This window comes from Cryptomeria japonica, chromosome 1, assembly GCF_030272615.1.
Source record: "Cryptomeria japonica chromosome 1, Sugi_1.0, whole genome shotgun sequence".
Lineage (NCBI taxonomy): Eukaryota > Viridiplantae > Streptophyta > Pinopsida > Cupressales > Cupressaceae > Cryptomeria > Cryptomeria japonica.
The window spans coordinates 52,567,981-52,595,958 of record NC_081405.1 but is presented as its reverse complement, the minus strand read 5'-3'; the positions used below and the strand labels follow the sequence as shown (position 1 = coordinate 52,595,958).

The window sequence follows — 27,978 nt, the reverse complement described above, 5'->3', positions numbered from 1 at the left end:
TCACCATAAATCTCACACAGCATTCTTTCATCCATCTAATTATCATTAGCTAACGTGAAGATCCAACAAGAAACCATGCAAGTGTAAAAGAAACAACACATTCCACCATAAGTTCAATCAAAAAGAAGTTTATTTACAACTTTGGAAACAATTTATGCCTTCTCCTCCTACTCTATTCTAGTTGCTATCTGCTATCAAACTACTAACCATTCTCTATTGACTCTTAACTATTCTTCTCTATTCTATTCACTATTAACCTTTTACAGATGAAGAGCTTGAGCTATATATAGGGAGCTCATTACAATAAGTGGCTAGGATCAAACCCCATCAATGGCCAAGATTTTACAATGAAACTCTAATTAGGGTTTGTTACAACAAACTTCATTCTGGCCAATGAAATAATTACAATATTTTGACAAGTCATCTCTGGAGCGTTTGACCAATAGATAGTGGGGATATGTACATTGGAGTTTGTGCCCGCATGGGTGAGCTTGGTTCGTTGAATCAAGACATGTTGGTGTAGGACTTCCTTTGATTGGTGTAGTGACTGGGATGCCACCTCAATTTGCACCTGTAAACCTCATTCATCATCATGAATGGGTATTGAGCAATATCTCTTGATACTCAACATTATTCACTTGCTCAAAGCTTGGTGTGATGATGATCAAGTTTGTCCTTCTTCCCTCGCTTGCCCATCTCACCTTGAGGTGATTGTATGACCTCTCTTCTTTATGAAATCTTTTGAATATCCTAAAGTCCTTGTGCATTCACCTTTCTTGGTATAATTGTGCTTGTCGATGGAATCCTTCTTTTGAATGTCATGCTTGCCTTGTGTTGTGTTCCATCTTGGTGTAGTCTTGAATGTGCTTCCTCACTCCCGGGTTTGATTCTTCAATCAGACCTGGAAAAGAAGACATTTTGAATCATATTGATGAAATAACAAAATTAACTGAATCAATACAGCCCCTATCACACTAAAAGAAGAATTTTGGACTTTTGAGTACAAATGGAGGAAGTTCGCTCCTACAGGGGAGCAATGGAAGTAACTTTCGCTCCTAGAAGGGAGCAATGGAAGAGAAATTCGCTCCAATGTGATGGCAATGGAAATTGCTCCAACATGAATGCAAAGGAAGTGACATTTGCTTCAAATGATGAGCAATGGAAGTCATTACAATTTAGACACTTAGCTTGAATTCCTCTATTTACCCTCCATTCCATCCACTCAAATGCATCAAATTACCTTCATGTAAGGCCATAGGAGCAAATTCGCTTTCATGACAGAGCAAAGGACGACGTATTTTGCTCTTGGGAGGGAGCAAAGGAAGTGTTTTTTGCTCTGAGACTCAGGCAATGGAAGTGACCTCAAATTCACCCTCTAGCTTGGTTTCACCAACTCATGTCTTGGGTTTTAGTCTCTATGCACAAAAGGTCATCAACTAGCCCTCAATGAATGCCTTAGAAGTGAAATCACCCTCATGAAGGAGCAAATGAAGAGGAATTCGCTCCAAGGTGAGGGCAATGGACAAAGTCTTAATTCTACCACTTAGCTATGTTATATCAACTCATGTCTAGGTATTCTTGCCATCCATGCATGTGAATGTGTCAAATTAACCTCAAGGAAAGCTTTAGAATCAAATTCACTCTCATGAGAGAGCAAAGGAAGGCGTATTTGCTCCTAATTAGGAGCAATGGAAGTATAGTTCGCTCCAATCAGGGAGCAATAGAAGTAACCCTCAAATTCACCACTTAGCTAGGTTTCATCAGTTCTCCTCTTTTCATCAACTTAAATCTTGTAGTTTCGCTCTCCTAGTGTGTAGATATGTCAAATTATCATTAAGGGAGGCTTTGGAAGCAAATTCGCTCTCATGAGAGAGCAAAGGAAGACATATTCACTCCTAGAAGTGAGCAATGGAAGCACATTTCACTCCTAAAGGGAAGGAAAGGAATTTTTTTCACACTTGGCTAAATTTTCATCCATTCTCTACATTCCATCAATCTATCTCTTAGGTTTTTTAATCCTCATGTGCAAAGGTCGTTAAATCATCTTCACCTAATGTCTTGAAGATGACTTCGTTCTTGTGAGTGAGCAAAGGAAGACGTATTCGCTCCTATGAATGAGCAAAGGAAGACGTATTTGTTCCTATGAATGAGCAAAGGAAGACGTATTCGCTCCTAAGAGGGAGAAAAAAAAAATCTTCATGTAGTTAGCCAAATTTTGCATCAGGCCAAGCTAAAAGATCAAACTCGTTGCTTGATCAAAGCTCCAAATTGCAATTTGTGATGACCACTAGTGAATGAGCAAAGGAAGACGTATTTGTTCCTATGAATGAGCAAAGGAAGACGTATTCGTTCCTATGAATGAGCAAAGGAAGACATATTCGCTCCTGTGAATGAGCAAAGGAAGACATATTCGCTCTTGTGAATGAGAATTGGAAGACGTATTCGCTCCTGTGAATGAGCAAAGGAAGACGTATTGGGAGCAAAGGAAATCTTCATGTACTTAGCCAAATTTTGCATTAGGTCAGGCTAAAAGATCAAACTCGTTGCTCGATCAAAGCTCCACATTGCAATTTGTGATGACCAATAGTGAATGAGCAAAGGAAGACGTATTCACTCCTGTGAATGAGCAAAGGAAGATGTATGCACTCTTGTGAATGAGCAAAGGAAGACATATTCGCTCTTGTGAATGAGCAAAGGAAATCTTCATGTACTTAGCCAAATTTTGCCCTTTCAACCTACAACTGACCTTCCTTACCTACTATGCTCAAATTGACATCACTCGACCTCTTTCCAACCTAAGGAGGGAGAAATGACTCTACCATTGCCTAGCCACCTGAGAAAATGCACTTCTTCAAACAAAAGGCTAATAGCAAAAGACCTTACTACTACTAACAGCTAAGCTAAGACAACTAACCTAGAAAGCAAAAAAGTTGGGGTCCCCATTTGCAATGGGGCGATGTGTGAATACATCACAGCAAGAAGTTCGCACATTTTGGGGGTCGAAGACAATGCTTGGTGGAAGGTCATGGATCTCACTAGGCAAAGGAAGCGATGGGTCACAGATTTAAGGGGTCAAAGGAAGTGCAAGGTGGAAGGTCGCAACCTTGGGGTGGAATTGACAATGAGAGGTCGGGTTTTGAAGTAGGCATTGACAATGCCTTAAAACTTTATTTGATCTCCAACTTGAAGTTCATGGGGCCCAAGCATCTGACGTGGTAGTGGAGGGGGTCGAGGATAGTGAGTCGGAAGGGTGTCATGGGGGGAATGAGTAGTGAGGGATGTGGTGAAGAAGAGGTGATAAGGAAGGTGTCAGGGGATGGGGAGGCATAAGGGATAAAAGGTGTGAGTTAAAATATGTTGCAATGAAGGTAAGGTAGAGAAGGATGTTTGTTTAGGACATGCTAGGGAGAGGGAGGTATAAGGGATGGAGTGGATGGAGTGGATGGAGAATAAAAGAAGGGAGGTACCTCAGTTTGAAAGGTGGTAAAGAAGTGGAAGGTAAAGGTGAAGGTGGAGGATGGAGGGAAGGGAAGTTGGGAGGTATAAGGATGGAAGATGGAGGATGGAAGAAGGTGAAGTGGAAGGTAGGAAAGTGAAGGGTGGAAGGGTGGAAGGAAAGATGGATAGATGAAGAATGTAGTGAAGGCATAAGGGGTGTAAGGAAGGGAGTAAGGATGAAAGGAAGGAAGGGTGTAAGGGGTGTCGGGAGGTATAAGGGATATGAGATAGATGGAAAAATATTTTGGGATAAAGGATGAAAGATGTGTTGGGGGAAGAAAGGGGGTCATGAAGGATGGAAAGATGAAGGAAGATGGAGGGAGAAGGGATGGGAGATGGAGGATGGAAGAAGGTGAAATGGAAATGATGTCAATGCCTTGATTGAGCAAAGGAAGTGCATCAAAGGAAGTTCGCTTAAGTTCAATATCTCCCAAATTGCTGCCAAAACATCAAATGATCTTCCTTAATCAAAATTTCAGAGCTCTCCTACCTTGACCAGGCTTTTATAAGGTCAAAGGAAGTGTGCCATGCCCCGAATTAAAACCCTAGTCACAGCATTCAAAATCCCAAGTTACAAACCCTAGATGCAGCATCAAAACCCTAGTCGCTTCATTATGTCTTCAGGTAAGGGCGAATAAATGGATATGGAATGAATGAAACAAATAGAATATATATATACACCCCCAATAAGGCTGACCCAAGGCAAATCGCAGCTTTAGGCAATGGAATGTATATAAGGCCGGCCTAGGAATAATAAAACGAAATAATTAAATAGATAAATATTATAATTGGGCTGACTTAGGGAAAGAATGCACCCCTCCAAATGAAGAGGCATCACTCCAAGCCGTGAAGGGTATATAAAGGGGAAGTTCAATTGAGAAAGGGGGGCAGAAAGAAGAGCAGATCAGAAGTAAATCGAAGGAAATCAGATCTACTTCAGAACAGATTGGAATATAAGTATATTCAGAGCAGACAAAGGAGGGGGCAGTTTGAAAGTAGATAAGGAGCAAGTTTAAAGCAGAAACATATGTGAAGCGATGAATTTAATTAAGTTAATAAATAATCAACAGTTTAAGGCAGCAGTCACCAAAAGAAAGAGAGACCATCTTACGAGGAAAACAGAATAAAAATGAGAATTTAAATCTGCAAACAAGGAACACCATATGAATTATAGCAGGCTAATTACAATCAGACAAAAGTATCATTACAGCAGACGTGAAGACAATGCTGAACAGATTTGGAAAGTAGAATATGCAGACTTGAGGGATATCCAAGAACAATCAATAAATCCAATCAAGTGAACAGCATCACAGACAAGGGTAAACTTTCAATCTAATAAGAGTTTCAGACTTAGAAGATATATATATATATGTGTGTGTGTGTGTGTGTGTGTGTGTGTGTATGTATCAAACAACAGTTACATATTTATCAAATATTGTGGCTCTAAATCAAGGTGTTAACCCATACTTCATTGAGGAATTCTAAGGAAAATTAAGCTAAGTCCTAATGGACATTACAAAGTGCAGCATAGGCTGATCGGTTGGAGGGGCAAAGGCAATGCATCCAAGCTAGATAGCAGCTTTGGGGGGTCAAAGGAAATGCATCCAAGCTAGATTGCAGATTTTTGGGGGGTCAAAGGAAATGAACTTAATACATTCAATTTCGCTTACTTAATCACCTTGCCCTAAGCCTCCTTAACCAAATCTCAGAGCTTCATCTCTGATTTTGCGGGCAAAGGATGATGATCAAATAGAATGATCATCATGAATTGTTCATTTCCTAAGCCTTGAGAATTAGCTGACCTCAACCACACCCTAGAGAGAGTGAGAACCTGATCACTTCCTAGCCACTTAAGAAAACTACACTTCCTCAAGCAAAGGCTAATAGCAAATGACTAAAACTACCAACAACTAAGCTAAGAACTAACCTAGAAAGCGAAAAAGTGGGGGTCCTGTTGTGACGTTTTCACACATCGCCCCATTTAAATGGGGACCCCCTCTTTTTTGCTTTTGTTTGCCTGTTCTTCTCTCTGCTTTTAGGGTTTTGAATGAGTGAGTTGTCTGTCTGGGCTAGGGCTAAGCCTTAGGGGTTTCTTTTGGATATTTTTCAAGCTGAGTCCAGTCAAATTTTGAAAGTTATTAAGCGTCCTCCCGAGAATTGAGATTGAGTTGATAAGGTGAGTCTGTCAGAAAGTCAGATATGTCCCAAGTTAGGTCTAGATTGTTTGCCCTCTCGGGTAAACGGTTAAATGCAAAACGTAAATGCACAGAACATAATGGAAATATATTAAATAACCAGCCTCTATATTAATTCCACAGTCCATGTACAATAAGTGCTTATAACATTACATCTGACACGACTAACATGATCCTCCTTCGAAGAAAAGGTACACAATATATAATACCCGAAGGGGCGCGACACAACCGTCGCGACTCCAACTACCTACCTGTCGGCCAACTAACTGATCGTCGTATTATTACCGACGAGAACATAAACATAATATAACAACATAACATAATGATTATTCCCGGCAACATCATCCCCCCCAAGAAAAGAAGTCGACTCCGAAGACTTAATACAAAATAGAGATGAACGGCAGGAACTCCTGACGCCAATCGGGCCCGGATCTTATACACTTGCTGCGTCCTCGCCTGAAAACCCTTGTCTGCTACCATCCGATGCTCAAGTGCGGAATTCACCAATATTGCTTCCTTTGCCATCACAGTCCTCCTGTGCCTAACCCAAACTTGTCTGCAAAACACGTTTTTCAATCTCAACTTCCACCAACTGCTACTCAAATGATACTATCTCCCTAGCCAATTTGTCCTCGATAGCCACCCGTGCTGCTCTCCCGGCATCCAACTCCTGGGTACGCTGAACTAAGTCTCACGCGACTATTGCCTCCAACCTGGTGGTCAGCTCCTCCCGAGCCCTCTGTGCATCCACCAAGGCAACCTCACGTCTAGCCGTGACATACTGCGAGTTCCTCAAAGCGTACCTATCTTGCTTGGAGGTGGCCACAATCCGCTGGCACAAATGCTAGGAGACACCTCAAATCCTCCATCACACTCCCCAAAGGCTAAAAACTGAACTGAATAACTCCCTAGTGTCGTACAACTACGCGGACCTGCAAAGCCTTCCCTCAAACTCTGTTTGTTCCCAACCTCCAAATCCGTCTCCCTCTACGGCTTATGGTTTCCCCGCCAATGCTTAGCTGCAGGCTTCTTTCTCACAATACGGACAACCACAACACTTCCCGTGGTCTTCTGTAGCTCAAAATAAACTGGGGGTCTGGGGGCAACGCCCCCAGCGGGGTCGAGGGGCAGCGCCCCTCGCGGGGTTTGGGGCAGCGCCCCAGCGGGGTCGAGGGGCAACGCCCCCGCCGCCAACACCAATTTACAACCTTCAGAACCCCACGAAAGTCCATGGCGCGCATCATTTCAGTGATATTTTAAGATGCAAAAAAACCCTTCTTTTCCAGTGTCCTGGCTTCAAACTCTAGCGAATCATTTTAAATCTGGCCGTCGTCGTTCTTTTTTTTTTTTTTATGGCACTGGAATTTCCCCAATGGCATCCCGGCCATACAACCTTCCTGTACGGTCAACACAGCACTGGCACCTCCGATCGTGCGGTCAACACCCTCCACCGTACGACTGTGTTTGTTTGTGCGGGGGCTGCGTTTATGTCTTTGTGCTCCGCGACAGCAATGGTTTCCACCGCACGGTGGTCCCACCGTATGGTGGTTCCACCGTCGGTGTTGCCACCGCACGGTGGTGCCACTGCACGGTGGTTCCACCATCTGTGGCCGCACCATCGGTGTTGCCACCGCATGGTGGTTCTAGCGTGGCTTTCTTCTCTTCTTTTTTTTTCCGTATGGTCAGCTGACCCGTACGGCCATACGATTTTTTTTATTTTTTTTTTGGCTCTTTTTTTTCGTTTTTTTTTTTTTTTTTTTTTCTGCTAGGGAGTCTTCTGCTGAGGTCCCCTGTCTCTGAGATCACCCTTCATCCTTCTTAGTTTTCCTTGCCCAAGGGTTTCCTGTTGTGGTCCTGTGCCTCTTGAGTCGCCTGCCTCACCTCTCAAGTCCCCTTCCATCCGCTCAGGTCCCCCTTTGGGCTCTCGGGTGTCCGTCCGGCCTCTCGGGTCCCCTGCGCGCTTCGCGTGGTAGGGTTTCAATTTGTACCCGTTGGTGGCAAGTCTATTTTCCATGGCCATCCGAAGACCTGGAACCACAAATTCTACAGGGACCACGACCTCCTTCCCGTACATAAGAAGAAGAAGAATAATAAAGATTTTGAAGACTGCGGTCTTCCACACAGGGTTCCAATCGTTGCCAACACTCTTCGGATTATTTACATTGCCAAGGTTTGGGGCGTCTCCCTTCCAATATTCTCTGTATTCCGACAGGTACACCTCTATTGGTTGCTCTGGTTCCTCTACTTCAAGCCTGTAGCTTTGGAACATTTTGTAATCCTCCATTTGCCAGTGGAAGAGCCCATTAAGTGAGCATACCTCATCTTCAGAACATCCCTCCAATTCGAGCACCCCTTCACTGTTCGGGTCCATCGCGTTCTTGCCCTTGCTTTCATCGGGACCCCCTTCCCTTTTATTAGAGTCCTCTGAGTCTGAGTCGGAAGAGGCGAGCTCTTCGCCAACATCTTGGGTGTGTAGGTCAATGGTATATTTCCGCCCTCCCTTCTCCATGGAAAGTGTATTTTTCTTCCAGTTGTGTTTTACCCTCGCATTGATCAACCACGCTCTCCCCAGGATGGCATCATAGCTTTTCTTCTTCGAGGGAATAACCACGAAATCTAACAAGAATGGTTGCGTACCAATTGTCACTTGCTGGGCCATCAATAGGCCGAGTGGCTTAATGCCGTGTTGGTCCGCTCCCACCAGGTTGAATGTGGGTGGCCATAGGGTGGGCTTCCCCAGCCGCTTCCATGTTTCTTCTGGTAGTACATTCACCCCAGATCCACCATCCACAATGGTGTCCTTCAGAATGGTCCCACGGATACCCATTTCTACCACAGCTGGGTGTCTACCACTGCTCAAGGCTAGTAACATCGGGTCAGTCGAAGGGCTAACGGAAACCTCCACCTGTGGTGCACTCTTCTAAGCGGTGGCGGGAACCCCTACCTGTGGTGCACTCGACGATGCGGTGGCAGGAACCCGTACCTGTGGTGCACTCGACGCTGCGGTGCTTTGCACATTGGTGAGGATGGCAGTCCTCAATTGTGGCATAGAGTCTAGAAGGTCTTTTACCTTTATCGGCACCTCCATCTGCAAGATTTGCCCAATGATGTTATTTTCCGCTTCTGTACGGGATGATGTACTCGCCACCTCGTTGTCCTGTCGTTCGGTCGTCATCTCACGTTCAATATTGGCCTTTGCCTCCCGTAATCTCTCCTTCTCCGTACGGGGGTCGGGATAAGTGGCTTTTTTCGTCTGGGCGCGAGTGATCGCCAGTACTTCTTTCTCACCAGTCTTCTCAGCCTTCTCAATGTTGAGGAGATTAACCCCTGCCTGCGGGCAATTTGCGTCCTCATGGTCGCTTGGCCCACACCAACGGCAGAGGTGCTGAGGGGTGGCTTCCTTCGTGCAATCACGGGCGAAGTGTCCCCACTGATTACAGGCCCTACATTGGATAATTGGTCGGCCCTTGGTGTCATACTGGATACGGCTTCCGTTATTGTTATTGTTGCTATTCCTTCCGCCGCCGCGTCTGTTGTCCCGGTATCCTCCAGATGATGTCATTGTGTTAGTATGTTGGCCGGTACCCGCTGGTGCGGATGTTGTGGCCTGCTCCGTGAACAGCACCTGGTTCATTTGCGTACCTCAGGTTTTCATGTTGTATGGGCACTCCTTGGTGGAGTGTCCCATCACTTGGCAAATCTCACAGAATGCCTTCTTTTGGCAAGTACCCTTTGTGTGCCCTTCCTCTTTGCACTCAATGCACCATATGTCCCCTTCGTTTCGACCAGTGCTTCTCATTATTTTGAATTCCTTTCTCATTCGCTCCATGTCTTTCTGGAGCGCTTGCACCCGTTTGCCAGCCTCGTCATCGCTGCTGCTTTCCTGTGAAGAGTCATCGTCCTCGGGTGAGGATTTATTACTTTTCTTCTTCTTTGATGTTTTGTGTTCACTCTCCAAGTCCATCACCCTATTATAAGCGTCGTCATATGACGTCGGGGGTACAATTTTCATCTTCCTTCGTAGGGAGGATTTCAACCCTTCAACGAACCATCGTTTCTTCAATCCATCTACGGGTTGGCTTTCCATTTTACCCAAGAGTTCTTTCAGTCTCCGACTGTATGCCCGTACTGTCTCCCTGGTACCTTGTTTGGTACTGTATATCTCTGTTACAATTTCATTGTCATCACGAAGCAACCGAAACTCCCCCATGAATTCCTTCTGTAGATTGGCCCACGTGGCCACTTTTTGCTTGTCCACATCGGAGTACCAATCTATGGCAACTCCTCGTAACGTGGCTGGGAACTGCTATACCCAGTCATCCTGGTCTATTACTCCGTTGGCGGACCAAATGGTTTCACATGTACGGCAGTGCTGTAAGGGGTCTTCCTTGCCCTCCCCTGTGAACTTTGGCAATTTTTGTTTACTCGCCATCCCACCACTGGGTCTCGCTCCTCTAATTCCTTGTGTGCTTGTACCTGGCGATCCTCCGCCTCCTGCAACTGAACCTCCACTCGTGGGTCCTCCGGAAAAAGTTGCTGACACCGAACCAACCAAATTGCCTCCCGTACGGTACCCTTGTGCTCCCTCGGCACCTTCGGTCGTACCATCACCTTCCGGTGTCTCCCTCCAGTTGGTTGTCTCCCTCCGGTTGTCCTCTGAAATGGACAAATTCTTTAGCAAGTCTCTGGTAGCGTCGATCAGGTTTAGACTTCGCCTTGTTTGTTCCACCAACTCTTCGCGGCTTCTTACCCTACGGTGGTATTCTGGCGAACTGTAGAGTTCTCCTTTGGCACCCTCCGTGACTCCTTCTGGCAGCCCTACAACAGTGTAGACAGTGTAGTTCTCTCCATCTATCTCTGCCTCCGCAACCTCCGTGACACCTCCTGGGTTCCCTTCGGGCAACCCCTCGGCCGGTTGTCCCTCGGCAAGCTGCCTTAGCCTACGCCTTCGTTCTATCTGCTGTCTGAGATTCAATGCGGTTTGTGCCACTTCCCATTCGTCACTCTGTATCTTTTTATTTTTGTCCTTATTTAGTCTATTGGGCATAAGTCAAAGGTTCAATTTCCTCCTGGCCTGGCGCCATCTCGTTTCGTTTCCCGTCGGCTGTTCTCTTCGTAGCGTTGCAAGATTTGTTGTCGTCGCTCTTCCTGGGCAATCTCCTCCAGGTGGGCCTGCTGTGCCAGCGATGCCTGTGCAAGCAGCCGGGGGAGGTGGTTCATTAACCGGTTTACTGCCGTGCCAGCGATGCCTGTGCAAGCAGCCGGGGGAGGTGGTTCATTAACCGGTTTACTGTCGTGCCAGCGATGCCTGTGCAAGCAGCCAGGGGAGGTGGTTCATTAACCGGTTTACTGCCGGGCTAACCTCCAGCGCTGTCCACACGGCACTTGGTGGGATTTCTGCCTCCGCCGCTTCTCGTCGAACGTATGTCTGAATGGCTACCTGGAGCAAAATTGAAAATTCTCGCGTTGCCGTGTCTTCTCCTGTATAAAGTTCTGTCCGCGCGTCGTCGGCCTCCGGGTTTACTTCACCAACGGGTAGGCCCATTGTGTCTGTGCGCCATCCGTGTCTTCCGTTCCCGAGTTCGTCTAGGTAGCGGCGCCAAATGTTTGCCCTCTCGGGTAAACGGTTAAATGCAGAACGTAAATGCACAGAACATAATGGAAATATATTAAATAACCAGCCTCTATATTAATTCCACAGTCCATGTACAATAAGTGCTTATAACATTACATCTGACATGACTAACATGATCCTCCTTCGAAGAAAAGGTACACAATATATAATACCCGAAGGGGCGCGACACAACCGTCGCGACTCCAACTACCTACCCGTCGGCCAACTAACTGACCGTCGTATTATTACCAACGAGAACATAAACATAATATAACAACATAACATAATGATTATTCCCGGCAACATAGATTCGGGAATTTTTTAGGGAAATTTCAAACTTTGTTTAAGTGTTAGCATTTTGAAGATGAAATTGTATATTCTTGCCTAGGTAAATTTTGATCAAATTTCAGAGGCAAGATGATGCCTGAAACAGAGAAAGTGCTCCTGTCCTTCACTGGAGGTCCAGGGCGTATTTCATTCCAAGTGCAATTTCTTGTTTTGTGAGGGCTTGCTAACTGATTCCGGGCCTTGAAGATGACCTAACTCTGCCTTGTGAAATGATTGGAGACCTAAATTTTGAATGGATTAGCCAGAAAGGGCAAAAGTGCTCCCGTCCCTCACTGAAAGACAAAGGCGAAAAGACTTATTAGAGCCATTCCTAGCCTTGTTTGGTCAAATTGAAACATCAAAGGCATAGTGAAGGACGAAATGAACATGATAAAGCATCCAAACTTGATGGAAAGCAAAGAAATGATGAAGTTTTTGCCTAGAAGGTAAAAAGTGCTCCCGTCCCTCACTGAAGGACCAGAGCACTTTTCTTTATATGCACAATTTTAGACCTTATTGGACATTAACTTCTAATCATAGCATGAAGTAAGATGAAATCTTCTCTAGCAAAGGAATTTCGAGGTGAAAAGTGAGACAATTTGGCTTAGAACGCAAAAAGTGCTCCCGTCCCTCACTGAAGGACCGTGCCACTTTTTTCAAATTTGCACTATCTTTGCAAGGTTTCTCTTCATTATTCGATATTTTATAGCAAAACTTGACTTGGATAAGAGGGAGAAAGGGTGTTTTATGCCTTAACCACGATCGAAGGTTTAAAAGACAGAGAAGTATGCCAAGAAGTCGAAAAGTGCTCCCGTCCCTCACCAAGGGACCAAGACAAAAAGTGCTCCCGTCCCTCACTGAAGGACCGTGCCACTTTTTCAAGTTTCTCTTCATTGTTAGATATTTCATGATAAAACTTGACTTGGATGGGAAAGACGAATGATGTTTTATGCCTTGGACGCAATTGAGAGGTTTAAAGAGCAAAAAGTATGCCAAAATGACAAAAAGTGCTCCCGTCCCTCACCAAGGGACCAAGACAAAGTGCTCCCGTCCCTCACTGAAGGACCATCCCACTTTTCTAAAAAAACAAATTTCTTGCAAAGGCAAGGCAAGTTGCGTGATTGAAATGAATGAGAGAAGGCAAGATTCATCCATTGAAGATAATTTCGAAGGCTGGCAAAGGACAGATAAGCTTGTAATTGCAAAAGTGCTCCCGTCCCTCACTGAAGGACCATGCCACTTAACATGTTATCTTGCCTTTCTCACCAATTTTGGACGAATTGAGACCAAGGCACAAGTTTGAAAAAATGTTTAAAATGCCTCGAAGTTGAATTGAGATGCGAGAGTTGCAAATTTTGACAACAACTAGCAAAAGTGCTCCCGTCCCTCATTGAAGGACCGTGCCACTTTTTCCAAATATGACCATTTACCTTGCATTTTGAAATGATATTTTTATTAACAAGGCTCAAGATGGTGTGAAATGTGATATTCTATGCCTTGAGGGTAAATTGAAGATTAATATGATCAAGAATTCATACAATGGACTCAAAAGTGCTCTCGTCCCTCACTGAAGGACCGTCCCACTTTTTTTGAAAACAACAAATTCCCTCCGAGATTATGCTAAGGCAACGTTGTATGAGATGGGAAGAATCTTCTAAGGCGTGGTGAACAAGGCTTTGACTTCAAAATTGAGAATCCTAGCCTAAAAATGAAAAAGTGCTCCCATCCCTCACTGAAGGACCGTGCCACTTTTTCAAAAGTGCTCCCGTCCCTCACCAAAGGACCAGAGCGCTTAACATGTGCATTCTTTATTTTGCAATGTCCCAACGTTAACATCCTCCAAATCGCATGAAATGCCAAAATCATCAACTTCGAAATATTTGAAAAAAGAATTAATTAAATTGGCATTTAATAAAAGCGCATAGCATTTAATAATTAATTTTAAGCCTTGGAAGATCGATTTTTTTATTATTATTAAGGCATTTAAAATTAATTTTTATTAAATTAAAATTAAATGTGGAGCGCACAAGGCATTATTTGCCTTTATTTGACAAGTCGGCCTACTCCTTTTGGGTTTTTATTTATTACTTCACCTTTTATTTGCTAGGTCGGCCTCATGGGTAAGTGGAAGGTGAGCGCTCTATATATTGGAAGGTGTTTTTTCACAATTTAAATCATTCAACCATCCTTTCAAGTGCGAAATTGGAGAGCAATTTGAGGAGCGAAATCCAGAGGAGTGGAGCGAATTTCTACTAAATGTGGAGAAGCTAGTAGAGGGCGAAATTCATCTTGAAAGCTATCGGAGAGGAGAATTTCTTGCTAGATTGGAGGATAAATTCCAGATGTTTTGAAGGTATTTGAAGGCGAATTTCTAGATTTTTGAAGAGGAAGGTGGAGTTATTTTCCAAGCTAAAGGAGGTGCATTTTATCCAGGGGAGAGCTTTGATCTACACTTTGCCTAGCAAAATTCATCTATTTTTACATCATTTCTTAGAGTTAATTCTCAAGAGGAGGTATGGCAAAATCATCTTGACACCCTTATTCAAGGTTTGATTTTTTTAGACATTTTTTAGAAAAGTCTAAGTATTGCATGGTTAATTAGGAAATGATAACTCAAGATTTATCATGAAGTTTCCTAATTAAAATCTTGAATCTTCCTTTTAAAGTTTAATTTTTAGATTTCAAGATATATTACTAATTTTGAAATGTTGTGTAGGTATCAAGATGGCGACTCCAAAACCCGGAGGATCTACAAGTCGGCAGGTTCTCATCAAGGACGATCAAGCAAGGACAAGGGCGACCTATTCCAATCCAGCATTCCAAGGCGAGGTACATCAATCATCCTGCAAATCAAGGACACAAGAAGTCAGAGCAAAGGGTTTGTTGAAGAAGCAGATAGTTCCAAATGAACTAATTAAAGCTAGCTTCTCAACAACATCAAGTTGAATATCTACCAAATTACAAGTGTCAGACGAGGTGGCATCCTAGTCATCACTTCTCCAGTCGGATTGGTCCACCTCAGCATGTCCAGATTCAATGTACCTAACTCATGGAAGGTGGCACAAACTTCGATGTACCTACCCCGGCTATCCATTGGTGGAATTTTCCAGAGAGGACATGTGTCCAAGCAATACAATTATTTCATTGGTCGAGCATTAAATGTTATGTAATGGTTGTAACAAACCCTAATTAGGGTTTTCATTGTAAAATCTTGGCCATTGATCTCAAATTGATCTCAGCCATCGAATTGTATTGTGGGCACTATATAAGCCCTGGCATTTCATTTGTAAAGGCAAGAGATAGAAAATAGTTGGAAGCAGTTAGAAGACAGATAGAGAGTAGTTAGAAGGTGATTAGCTAGTTGATAGAATAGCAATTAGAGTAGAGTAGAGAGAGAAGGCAAAGATTGTTGCCAAGATGTTGTAAAAGACTTGTAACTTCATTGAAGAAATGGTGGAATTTATGGGTCGATTCGACAATTTGCATGGTCTTTATACTTCTCGTATGTAACTTCATTGAAGAAATGGTGGAATTTATGGGTCGATTCGACAATTTGCATGGTCTTTATACTTCTCGTATTTGATTTCATGTTATTAGATGAGTGGAAGAAATGTGCTTGATTGATGGTGGAATTCGTATATCCATACTACTAGCAGTTTGTTGATTGCAGACTTGCCTTGTGTAGTCAACTGGAATCATTCAGCTTAAGCTTAACTTCAATTGTCGCTTCTTCATTGATATGCATCAACCTGATGGTGTCTATGCCTGCAGTGATGATTTGAACATCATAAAGCTTTCCTTCGAAGATCGCACTAACCTTGTGGAGATGGTCTTGTGATGTCAAAACAAGACTTAGTTAGAATTCCATCAAAGATCATTCATTGCTCTTACATTCTTAGTGTTAGGATTAGATCCTTTCCTCGCCCTCATCTTTTTTCCTTTTTTCAAATCAAAGCTAGTAAGAGCCTGTGTTCCAGCAATATTCAAAGCAAATCAGAAGTTCAGTCATCAAGTGTAAGTCCCCTTGTGATTCTAGCAAATCACATCATACCACAGAGAGCTTATCCACACATAGAGACCCTACATACAAGAACCTTGAAGTCATCCCAATTGAACCTTTTCGCGACATCTTCAGCATTCGGAGGCTTTATTCAAGAGAGGATAAGGTACCCTTGGGTATTTTATTCTGTGTTTGATAGTGTACAAAATACACGTCAACAGGTCCCCATTTGCAATGGGGCACTGTGTGAAAATGTCACAACACGTAGGTGGAAAGAATCCAAAAGCATCTAATCATAAGTGACTCAAAATTAAAAACATATTCAATATTCTATCGGTTGAGACTGGTTCTTTCCCTTTGGAAGCATCGATGATGGTCAAGTTACTAAGTTATTTACAAGAAAGTTCACAATATGAGACACCATCGTTGGCCTATGAAGGAGTACCATTTGGAAAAAACAAACAAGGCAAAGAAAAACTTACTGTATCAAAGAATTTAAACCCCATGGGATCATGAGGAAAAACCTTACATAGGAGTGAATATTAAATGGAAAGCAAAAATGTTGATAGCCCAGTTAAGAACTAGTTCCCATCATCTTAGATGTCAACCAACTTACTACTACCAAAACAAAAATACAGAATTTATTATATATTATTTAAATATAATGATATATTATTTTATTTATTGCTAATTTGATTTTTATGCAGTACAGCCAGGCCCAGTCGTAACAAACCTAGGAAACAAAATCAATCAATTATGAACCCCAAACCTAAATGTATACATGTGATACTAGCATATGTACACACAGACACATGCATACACAATCACGTTGTATGTTCATGTAATTGAATCAGACAATGGCATCAACATGACAAAAATAACTTAAAATGTTACACAGCTAAACTAAATACAACATTTCACCTTATAAGCAATACTTTCATCTTAATGAGAGAATTTTCAAATGGCTTTTCCCATACTTTCCGCATACCCTAGAGTTGTGAATCCTATTGATCCTATAGTGGCAAGTGGTACAGGTCTCAAAGAACATGATTGCAGGCTTAGTGGGGTGCTGTCCTTGAGTTCCTTACTTGTTGGCTAGGATGAGGGACAAGGTACAATGCACATGGTATTAGTTACATCTCACAAGAAAGGTAAGGATAATGAGTGTCAACCAATTTTGAGACTTGAGGCATCTGAGGTTGTTAGTCCAACCCATTCGAGGTCTACTTTTGAAAATATGGCGGTCAATACTGCTGTAAACAGAGAATGTGGCAACTGTTAATGAATAAATGCATAAGCTAGACATAGTTCCCAACTCAGGTCTCCATCCTATGGTTTTGCTAAGTAAAAACATCCTTTTTGACAAGGACAAATATATGAATCTGGGTTTAATCTGTAAGTTTAACTCATTTTAGCCTAGCTTAATTGCTCTACATGAACAAATTGCAATTAAATGGTAAGAGCATTTAAAAGGTTCAATAGAAATATTTCCTAGTGTATTGTTAGCTAAGCCATGGTTTCCTGCATTCAAGCTGATGATACAGTTTTCTCAATTTTCCAATATAGGTTAGACTAATATCTTCCCCTTCAATTCTGGGTTGATTTGTGCTTTCAAGTGACAGGGAATGCATTGGGTAAATTTCTGACTTTATACCAAGAAACAGATAGGCTAATGCATTCTACATTTTTTAGGATATGGATGGAGATTGATATCTAAAAAGGTTTGCCAGATGAGGTATGGCTTAAACTCGTGTATAGGGTTTGGAAACAAGCATTGGAATATGAGAATATAGTGTTTAGAGGTAGAAAATGCTTTCAAGTAGGTCATGTTTCTCTCAGTCTAAATATGCCAGGGCTCTGTTAGGATGTTTCCATTATGAAACAATCAATAACAGAAGCAAAATTAGAAACATCTAATATTTACAATAGAATACAAAATTGACCATTAAATAATAAATAACTAAGATATTATTCTAATAATGTTGCTGTCAACTGCCTCAAGGCTACATGGTGGAATGGTGCTTGGCTGCCACATCTTATTATTAAGTGGCCACCACTTAGGTCGTCCTCAAACAAAGGCAACACTCGTTCAAAGGGTTCTCTACGCTTTCACAATTCTTGTGGTTCTCAGCAAAATCCTGCAAAACATGTCGAGTATGGGAAATCTCCTCCTCTCTCCCCATCACATTTTGCTATATGTGGTGAAGATTGTGAAGAGCTACTCTATCCAGAGGGTTGATATGAATGTCAAGGCAGAGAAGACTGCAGGAGGTACATCTCTGATGAATCTAGAGGGAATACAAAAATCCTCTAGTCCACAAATAGGCAGTAGGACTCCAATGGCCTAGAAGCTCCTTACTCCATACCTATCCAAAGCTGATAGAAAGGTTTTGGTTGTATGACTTAGTGCAGGAGGAGGAATGGACCTTTGGGGGTGGCAGTCCAGATTCGATCCTGGACCAGGTCAATCAATCTCTCTATGCTTTGCCAGCCTCCTCAGAGTATGAGGAAGATGATGAGGCAATATGCTAGGACAGAAATAACTAATCAGAAAGCAGCAGCGAAAAAACAATCTGTAGGTCGTATCACTATTAGATCAAATAAAATAAAAAATGGCTTAATTATGTTCTCTTGCCCGCTATGATCAGGCATGGTACCAGGTATATGTTTTTTAGAGAGTGATATTCAATGTTGTTCTTTAGGGTTCAAGCCCTGGAATATAGATCCCCCTAATTTTTCTTTAGAAAAACAATCTTTCATCTTAATGTACATTAATTAGTCTACTAGCAGGTATCATAATACAAACTTACAATAAAAAAAGAAATAGATTCATCCAAGTCATCGAGTGTTTCAAACCTGCATCATACAATAGGCTTTCTCATATTTAAAAACAAATTTGCTGAAAGCATGAACTACATCAAGAATATCATAAATATTTAAATACGTATCATTGTTTCAAGATAAATGCCATATTTAAACCATGGTGTTGTGACCTGGACTAAGCAAAAACTCAGGAAGGCTACTTTTGTCTGAGACTCCAACACAGTGGGAAAACTTGTCAATTCTTTAAAAATTATTGAAACACAGTGCAAATAAACACAAAATATAATCAGTTAGATCTAACAGGTGCACATAAGGAAATAAGTAAAAATACCCTAATGAAAGTTGAAAATTAAAAAATTGCTTTGATAAGCTTCAAAAAATTTCATTTCATGATACGCTTAAAATTGCAAGGAAATAAAACAAGACTTAAAAAAGGATGTACATACAATTCAGCTTTGTTTGTATTTCTATCTTCACCAGCTTCACTGTCTATCCGTGACTGCCTCAGTGACAAATCAATTTGCAATTTCCCATCAACTGTTGTAGCAACTAACATAACTTTGCACTTCACAAACTGTCCTTCCTTGAATCCAGAAAGAGGATTTTCTGTGTAACTGTCCATTAACTCTGTGAAATGAACTCTACCATAAATATGAGCTCCAATCTGCACACTTATACCACCCACCCCTGGCAAAATTTTATCAATCCTTCCACCCAAAACATCACTTTCATGTATATCATTAACAACTTTTTCTTTTTTAACAGCAGTGCTGCAATCACTTTTCCCATGATTGATGGCAACACCGTGCTTTCTTTCATAACAAGAGGGTATCTTACGCAGAGTTAGATCTAGGATTCTACTCTTCTTGTCCACCTTAGAAATATGGCAAACAATAGCCTTCCCAGCCATGAATCGCTTTTGAAAAGCACAAAGTTCAGAAGGTTCGGTGGAAGAATCCAAAATGAACATGCGCCCTCTGATATGGCGAGAAACTACAAACCAAACCCAATCTTTTTTTATCTTTTCTACAAATGCTATAATTGTGTCACCAATATTTAAATTTTGAGATGCAAGTGCATTCCCTGGTTTTGCATCAACTCCATTCCCTAGTAATAGCAGAGAAAGTTATAAGAATTCATATACCAAAACAGAACAACAGCATTTTATTTGTAGTCTTTCGGAATTAGCTGCTTATTCTAGAATACAAGCTCAAAACTCTAATATTAAACATTTTAAAACCTGAAGAAATATTGTGTGGAAGGCAATTGCATAACTTCCAAAACGATGAAACAATTTATCAATTATCATAGTGGAGTGCAGTATTACTAACGAAAACAGAGCAACCTAACACATAGTAAGAACAATGGGTATCATTACCTCAAAAATGAAAAATCACAAATTTCTTTAATACAATCCAAATCAAGGATAAATACCTGTATGTGCTGATGTTCTGAGAGAAAAATCCCACACATATTCACTCCTTTTCCCAAATATTTGAGGGCCTTCTATTACATGTGCCATCATTTTTTGTCCAATCGTGAATTGACTAAAGGGACTCCCTTCTTTGTTTTCACAATCCAACTGTTTGAAATTGGCATCCAAAGTTTAAAAACTGCAAAAAAACTGATGTTTTGACCAGGACCATTAAAGATTCTAATGATGCTACACATGCATGTATAGATGGCTAAATTAAATTATTAACATAAATTTGAAAATTACAGACTATGGTTTCTATATTATTTTACAATTATGATTGTCTTCTAATTTTAGTCAGTAAGAAAGACTTACTTCAGTAATATGTATCCTGCCACACAGACCTTTTCCAAATTTTAATAGCATTTCCAAAGGCTTTATTTCAAAAACCTGTGAGTTAGCAGTCAAGATTTCATTACGAATGAACATAATCAAATGAATATGTGAAAGTATAACTCAATGCAAACTCTGGTAATGGATAAATGCAGTAATATAGCACAATGCCCTGCTTATATAAAAGTTAAACTCACCTCTACCTCAACAACAGAACCAATATCATAATTTGATTCACCTCCAATCTGTTTGGAGTCTGGAAAGATACTGGGTTCATTTTGAGTGCTAACTTTGAGCTCTTCTGATCTCCTAGCACGTTTGGTGTCTGAGACGACACTCAGATCCCTCAGTGAATCACTTTTAGGATGTGAATCTGTATTTGACTTTTTTCTGAGATCACTGAGATAGGACAATAAAAGCAATAACCTCCCCGACTTTGAGGCATTTGGAAGGGACTGTACTGTAGCATTTATCCTATGGAAGTTACGACAGTTGATAAGTCTAACAAATCATATTAGTTTCATTTTCAGTTTTATAAATATGTTAGCATTACAAAAGTTTCCAAAACATAACTATCTCAGAATAGTATAACAAATAATATTTAATCAATGCAAACAAAGAAATGTCTTCTTAGAAATCATTTTCATAAAAAAACTGTCAATGAAACCAATATGTTTTGCACTAAAAATTGTGTCTGTAAAAGCTTCCTCCATCACTCGATACTTTTAAATAGAAAGTAAATTATGTAACTTTCTTGTATTAAGAATTTGATCCTCAAGAAATTTGGTCTGTAAAAATCGACTGTGATGATGCCTGTGTCTTTCATTTCAGCAAAATTCCTTTGAGGTGCTTTAAGTTTTGTCTGCATAAAAGTGTTTGTATAATAGAAAGATAGACTATAATTACACAGCCTAATTCATAGCTTCAATATAATATTAAGAATTAATTTTCCATCGTCCACCTACAGTCTAAAGCATAGATATCTTAATTTGCATCTGCAAGGAACAAAAAAAATAATAGAATGTTCTGAATGAAGCACAATACCCATTTACAAATTACAATTGTGGAAACTTGAACCTGCTTAGACAACATTCACTATAACAATGGAGAAATACATTTACCATAACAAAATAATCACTTCGCATATGCCATTGTAGAGCCTCATTATCCCTGGGCCACTGATACATAAGGCAATTGATGATATCCCTCCAGGGTCAGATGCTTGATGCTAATAACTCAAAGCCCTTTAGCAGTGTCCTATCACATTTTGCAATATGCAGTTATCTTCTCCTCTTAAAATTCACGTGATTAATGTTTTTGTCATTTCACCTTACCAGTTTATGTTCATGTTTGAAATACGATATCAGACTTGAGATGCAATCATCCAATAATACTAAAGAGATATCCCTAGGGCATAAACAATAAAATGCCACCACTAAGGTAACTGATACATCTATATGCTCTAGAGAATGAAAAAGTAAACAAGTTGTAGTTGATATAAAACCACGACACTGATTCATTCCTCTTTGCCTGCTACAAGGTCCTGACCTCCTTCACCACATAATCCATAAGCAGACATAAATTAGAATTTTAATATGTTCAGCACTAGGCTTATACTCTGAAAAATTAAATCAGAACTATAACCAATTTGACATCAATCACCAAAATTCATTTCTTCAGAAGAAAACATTGGCTAGAGCAACAGATATAAAAATCATGGATACACTACCACATACACCAGAGTATTTAGGACAGGTTTTGATGTGCGGTGGTAATTATAATTTGTATATAACTTCATTCTTCTCTTAAATGGAGAATAGTTTGTCTTAGGGAATGTTTCCAACATTTGCCACTCTGCAATTACCTATATGATTTAAAACTAAGGTGGACTTTGTACCAATGTTAAATGATTAAACGTTGTGCTGATCCTTGAATGATTTAGCTCTTGCCAGGCTCCTTGTTAGGTGAGATTCTATGTTTTCTGTAAGATTTCTAGTGAAGCTTATGGAAACAACTGGGTCAAATCCAGAATGCCTTTCAAATGGAATCATATCTTCCATGGTTCAGATTACATCATCCACTTCCCATCTGTCTGAAAGTGATCCTCATCACCAGGTTGAGTAACAGAGATTTTTTTAAGGATTTAAGATATTCCCTGTTCAACACCCATAATATTTTGATTAAGCTGCTCTTCAAAGTAATGGATTTTGGCGACATCTTCTCCTTAATGATTCATGCAACAAGTAATATATCTTGTCATCATACTCAATCTGTCAACTTTTGCAAGGATTTTGTTATTTTGTTCGACTCCTTTTAGAATACAAGAAATGAAATCCATAAAAATCCTTTCATAATTGTTGTGAGTAATGTGTAATGGCATGAGGTTTCAAACAAACAAGTTTTTTGTGATTTGATTACTAAAAATGTTTTAGGGCTTTTATATTTATTTCCACCTTTTGCAATAAACATAAAATTAAGTTTTTGTACAGTTTTGTTTCTTCCAAACTGAACAGCTAATGCAGTTTCATGAACATCACAATTGATATTATATTTCAGAGGGACTAGGGTTGTAACTTACTATTGCATATTAATATTTTGAACCATCAAGTGTACTTTCCTACACTATAATTGGCTATGGACCTGGCTTGCTTGAGAAATATATTAAATCTTGATATCCAGTCATGCCACTGCCCCATTTTTTATAATATAATAGTGAAAACGCATACACCACTACGTGATATTTACCTGCTTCAAAAGTCATGTCTGATACATATATTTCAATATTACTGTGTACCTGCACCAATGATTGATAGTGATTTCTTCTTTAAAGAAAAAATATTAGTAGAGATAAATGGTCAATCGTTACATAAAAATCATTAGATATAACATGATATAATTTGATGGCATGGATAACAACTTATAATAGTTAACAAAAATAGGATTCATTTGCATCATGATATGGATTTGTCTAGATCAAAGTTTCATTACATTCATCTATCATTCGTCCAATCACATCTATATTTATATAGCATATGTTACATTATTGAAGATTGGGAGTGCTAGAATTTATACTACTAGTGGTCTCCTTTTGAGTAAAGAGAGCAAATCTCGTTTTTTCTTTTCTTTTGTATCTTCAATACTCTTCTATGGATTCTTTTGTGTAAGAAGTTAACCACGGATCTCATGTAGATTCCACCACTACCAGGCTTTATATTTTTTGACACATTTGATAACTCTGGCAGATTGAATGATTTTCTGTTTTTAAAAAGCAATATCTATTGGCTAATCAACTTCTTTTCTTAAGAAATTGAATTCTATAAATTTAGCATCCACTGCAAGCTCTATTACAATATCTAATTATGCTTTGTGTTCTATTTGTGTCTTATGTCCTCAAAGAGAAACGAAATTTCAATCTCTACTACAATATCTAATTGGAATTTGTGTTCCATTTATCTTCACTAAAGTTGAAAATGTCTTCCAAGAAAGAAATGAAATTTCCTGTATAAAACCAAATAAATTGGTCACAATCTCACAAAGGTGACAAATGTGTTTACTAGACCAAAAGCAATTACTACAATCTTGTAAAATCCACCTCTTCCTATAAAAGTTAGGATCCTAGCACATGATTCATCCCATTCAAGTCTAGGAATCTCTTCAATCTTAGCAACTACAGGAATATTGTGATTGGGCAAATTTGCAAACCATATGCCATAGTGTTAGACATGTAGTATTCAAAGTACTAGAGAAAGCTAATCTTTGAGCGCATGAGAAGGCTGACTTTTGGGAGAGATTATGAAACCATTGACCACATCATTAAACTCTAGACTATTATCGAGGAGCCTCACTAACACTCTTCAACAGTCTTTTTCTTGTTCAAACACTTCCATAAGCCCTTTGATGAAATTCTCAAACACCTACTTTTCTAATGGATGAGTGATATTGGCATCTTTTAATCTCATTATAGTTGCTTGGAAGCTTTATCAGATAGATATGAGCTGCTTCATACCTCTCATAGTTTTTGACATTGTGACAAGTACCATTAGTGTCAAACAACAGTATTATATATCTCCAACCCTCTTCAGCATCTAAATTGACAAGTCAGAGAGGTGCTTACTACCATTCTACTTTTTGTTGATGTTCTCCTCTCTTATTCTACCAAAGGGTTAAAACAAACTGAATATCTTTGCTCACTTTTGTGAACTTCGCTACTTCTTGGCCTCAGTAAAACTATATAATGTCCCCATCTTGTGACCCAAAAGATAACAAACAAAACCTTTATATGGTCAAGGAGTGGCAGACCTTGAGCACCTATAGCTGGTTGAAAGTTAGTAAAGATAATGTACATACATAGTTAACAGTAAATAGGTAATTGAGAAAATCATAAAGTCTTATAAATAAGACAATTTTCCTTAATAACATTATGAGATCTTATCCACCCATCAAAGAATAAAGAATTGCAAGCATCCAAGATATCTTGATGATGATCATAACTATCATTATGTCTCGGCTAGGTTGCCGGTTCAGATTTGGGTTTGAAGAACTGGTTTGCCAGTACAGCAAAATTTTGAAATGGGGTGTGGGTTTATATATATATATATATATATACACCTCTAAGCATGAATTAAGATTAGAATGTCACATAATATCATATAAACAACACAAACACCATAAACTTATAATCATAGCATCATGATCATACCATCATAGCATCATAGCATCATATACTTCAAGTTCAACATCAAAATATTAAAATGATAATATCAAGTTCAAGTATCATTGTTTCAAAATTCAACTTGCAACAATTGGAAATTTATACTAAGTTTAAATCATTTAATGTGTAATATCCCTTGAAGAAAATCAGAAAATTCTTCAATGAAAACCCTTGTATTAGCTTCTCTAAAATGCCTTAATACTGTAGCGTTCCTGTAGCGCGTACTGTAGCAGCCAACACAAATTTTGCTGTGCAAATGATTAAGTCTTATAATTCTGATCTGCAAATAGATAATCATGAGACCCTTGAAATGCTTGTATTTCTCCACCAATATGCTCAGCAATATGACTCCTGAATGAAGCCAACTCGAATAGCAAATTCAGTGGATCTCTCACCACTTCAAATGCTTGAACTTTGAAGAAGTTTTCGTTTCTCCAAACCTGCAACCTCTGGACCAGTCGCTCAAACCCCAAGGAAGATTCTCACACAATGTCAAATGCTCAAAAGATATGAGGTCAACTTGGATTTGTCTTCCTTTTATATTCTTCACGCCAAGAAAACATTGTTTTTGTGTTATTTAATTCATTAAATGCTCCTCATGTGAGATGGTTGACTTATATTGCTTTTAAATTCATTAAATATTTGCTTTTCATGTGCTCACGTTGACTTAGGGAATTAATAATAAATAGGCCTTTCTTTAAGAAGTGACATTTAAAAAGCACATGACTAAGCCATTTGGCCCCTTTCATTAAATGACTTTATAAATAACCTTTATAATTGCTCTTGTTGACAACCATAGGTAAAGGCGTACCTTTTAATTAAATATAATGGCCCACACTTAAAAGTCACTTTATAAAGTTAAAACATAACTTTATAATATAACCATCAATTATTAATACCATTAATGCCATTATAAACTTTAATATCTCATTGAATACTTATTAATTCTCTGTCCCGTCTGAACTTGGAAGTCAACCATCATTTCCACATCGTAGCTGACTGCCTTACTAAAACTAGTAAGGTGGGTCTCTAATGTAACACTAACTATAAATAGTAAGTACCTCAAAACATAGCCAGAAACTTCTAAATAACCTAACCTCATAACATAAGAACGATCTGGAGAAGTAAAGGCTAATAACTGCCACGTGAAAAGCTCTGTGATGCCCAAACTGGACCCTCTGAACAACTCCATTAGCCTATGAGGGTCAGGAAATAGGCTAATCCTCTGAAAACTGATGCTCACAAAAATGTGGACATTACTTAATGGATTCTTCTTCTTCTTCAATGGCATTAGTTGATTCATAAATACTACCAAGGCCAATGGGATCAGTTGCACCAATAACATTCTGGCTGTCCAAATCCTCCAATGCAGCAATTGCAAGTTGAGAAGTGGAAGCATCCAAGTCCATGTGCTAAGCATTCATATCACACATCTTTGACTCCCCTTCTTTGTATTCATTATGCTTGTGTGAAAGTCGACACAAGTTGGAACGCACATATACTAAGTTCTCCACTCTTTTTGATTGCAACCTATTGCGCTTTATTGAGTGGATGAAAGAATATGTGCTCCAATTTCTTTCTGATGTAAATGAACTGGCAACCTATGAAGACAAGACAAAGTAAACAATTAAAACTACATTATTAAAGTTATTAAATTACTAGCAACCTATGAAGACAAAGTAAATTAAAATTATAAATAAAACTTACTTGTGATATAATTTTGATTGTGAGGGGCTGCAGCAATTGGAATCGTTGGCCATGGAGGTACCACCAACTATGAGCATCCTTCTTAGATCGATGATGAAGAGCATCAATACTTACACCTCTTGCATTCACAAACTCTATGAACTCATCTAAAATCAAATCTCACATATCATCATCAAGAAAGAGTCCCAGGAATGCTGCCTTGTACATCAGGCACTTCTAAATCTCTATATGGTGGAAGTCTTCTCGACATATCAAGATATTGGTTGCTATTATATTTTGGTGTTAATGCGTAGGCAAGATGATGTAGAGGAGTGGTCATCTTGTTCCATCATTCTACAACAATTGCTTGCAACTATTTGAATCACTGGCCATGGAGGTACCACCAACTATGAGCATCCTTCTTAAATCGATGATGAAGAGCGTCAATACTTAGACCTCTTGCATTCACAAACTCTATAAACTCATCTAAAATCAAATCTCGCATATCATCATCAAGAAAGAGTCCAAGGAATGTTGCCTTGTACAAATCAAACACTTCTAAATCTCTAGTCACCAATTAGGAGGGACCTCAAAGAGATCAGTCTGGACCGGTCAGCAAGAGTAAACACAATGGAAACACAAGGATATGATGTAGGCAGTGCAAAACTGAATGAATTAAATCATGAAAATTGATTACAAGCAACTGGTAACATCCAGGATACAAGATTAGGCTCACTAGCCTGCTACAAACATGCTCAATTACATAACAGGTCACGATCGGGACCTCAAAACTCTTGATCTAGCTTCTACGTTCTATATTTTCTCTGATCTACATTCTAATGCTCAATTACAATGATTTATACGATCCAAGGGGATCGGGTCGGCCCAAAAGGATCAAATGCCGAAGAACAAGACCAAACATGTAAAACCAACAAGGTCGGTCTCCGCCAAAGAGATTCCTCCGGAAAATCCAAAGGATGAAGTGTGGATCAAAGGGAAGGTCAGCCACACGCCAAGGGACATCGGAATCAACGCTCAGGGCTCCGCAAGCTACGGAAGGGATCCGGTAGATTCACCAAAGCAAATAGGTCCAACCAGTTCCGGTGCCAGAAAACTGTCTCGGAAACCGGAATCGATTACTTGTCGGAAAATGATCCAAATGCTCTGCGGTTTAGGAATAAGGAAGATGATCAAGTCCTCAAGCAAAATCCAACTCCTCAAGATCCGGTGAGCTAATGCCAAAAAATGCAAAATGAAAAGATGAAACTGCAAAACAGAAAAGAAATATTTTTGGTTGATGCAAGATTGCCAAGAACC

The 27,978-nt window shown here is 39.9% G+C and overlaps 1 protein-coding gene across 1 annotated transcript in view; it reads right to left on the bottom strand.

Annotated features, from left to right (window-relative positions):
* The window catches only part of LOC131060261 (rRNA biogenesis protein RRP5), a 229,852-nt gene that overhangs the window by 28,680 nt on the left and 173,194 nt on the right, over positions 1–27,978 (bottom strand). The window contains exons 26-29 of the mRNA XM_057993438.2: positions 20,462–20,738; positions 20,247–20,321; positions 19,892–20,039; positions 18,904–19,564 (exon numbers count right to left, since the gene is read on the bottom strand). Coding sequence (XP_057849421.2) covers positions 18,904–19,564; positions 19,892–20,039; positions 20,247–20,321; positions 20,462–20,738 — 1,161 coding nt within the window. The remainder of the gene's footprint in view (positions 1–18,903; positions 19,565–19,891; positions 20,040–20,246; positions 20,322–20,461; positions 20,739–27,978) is intronic.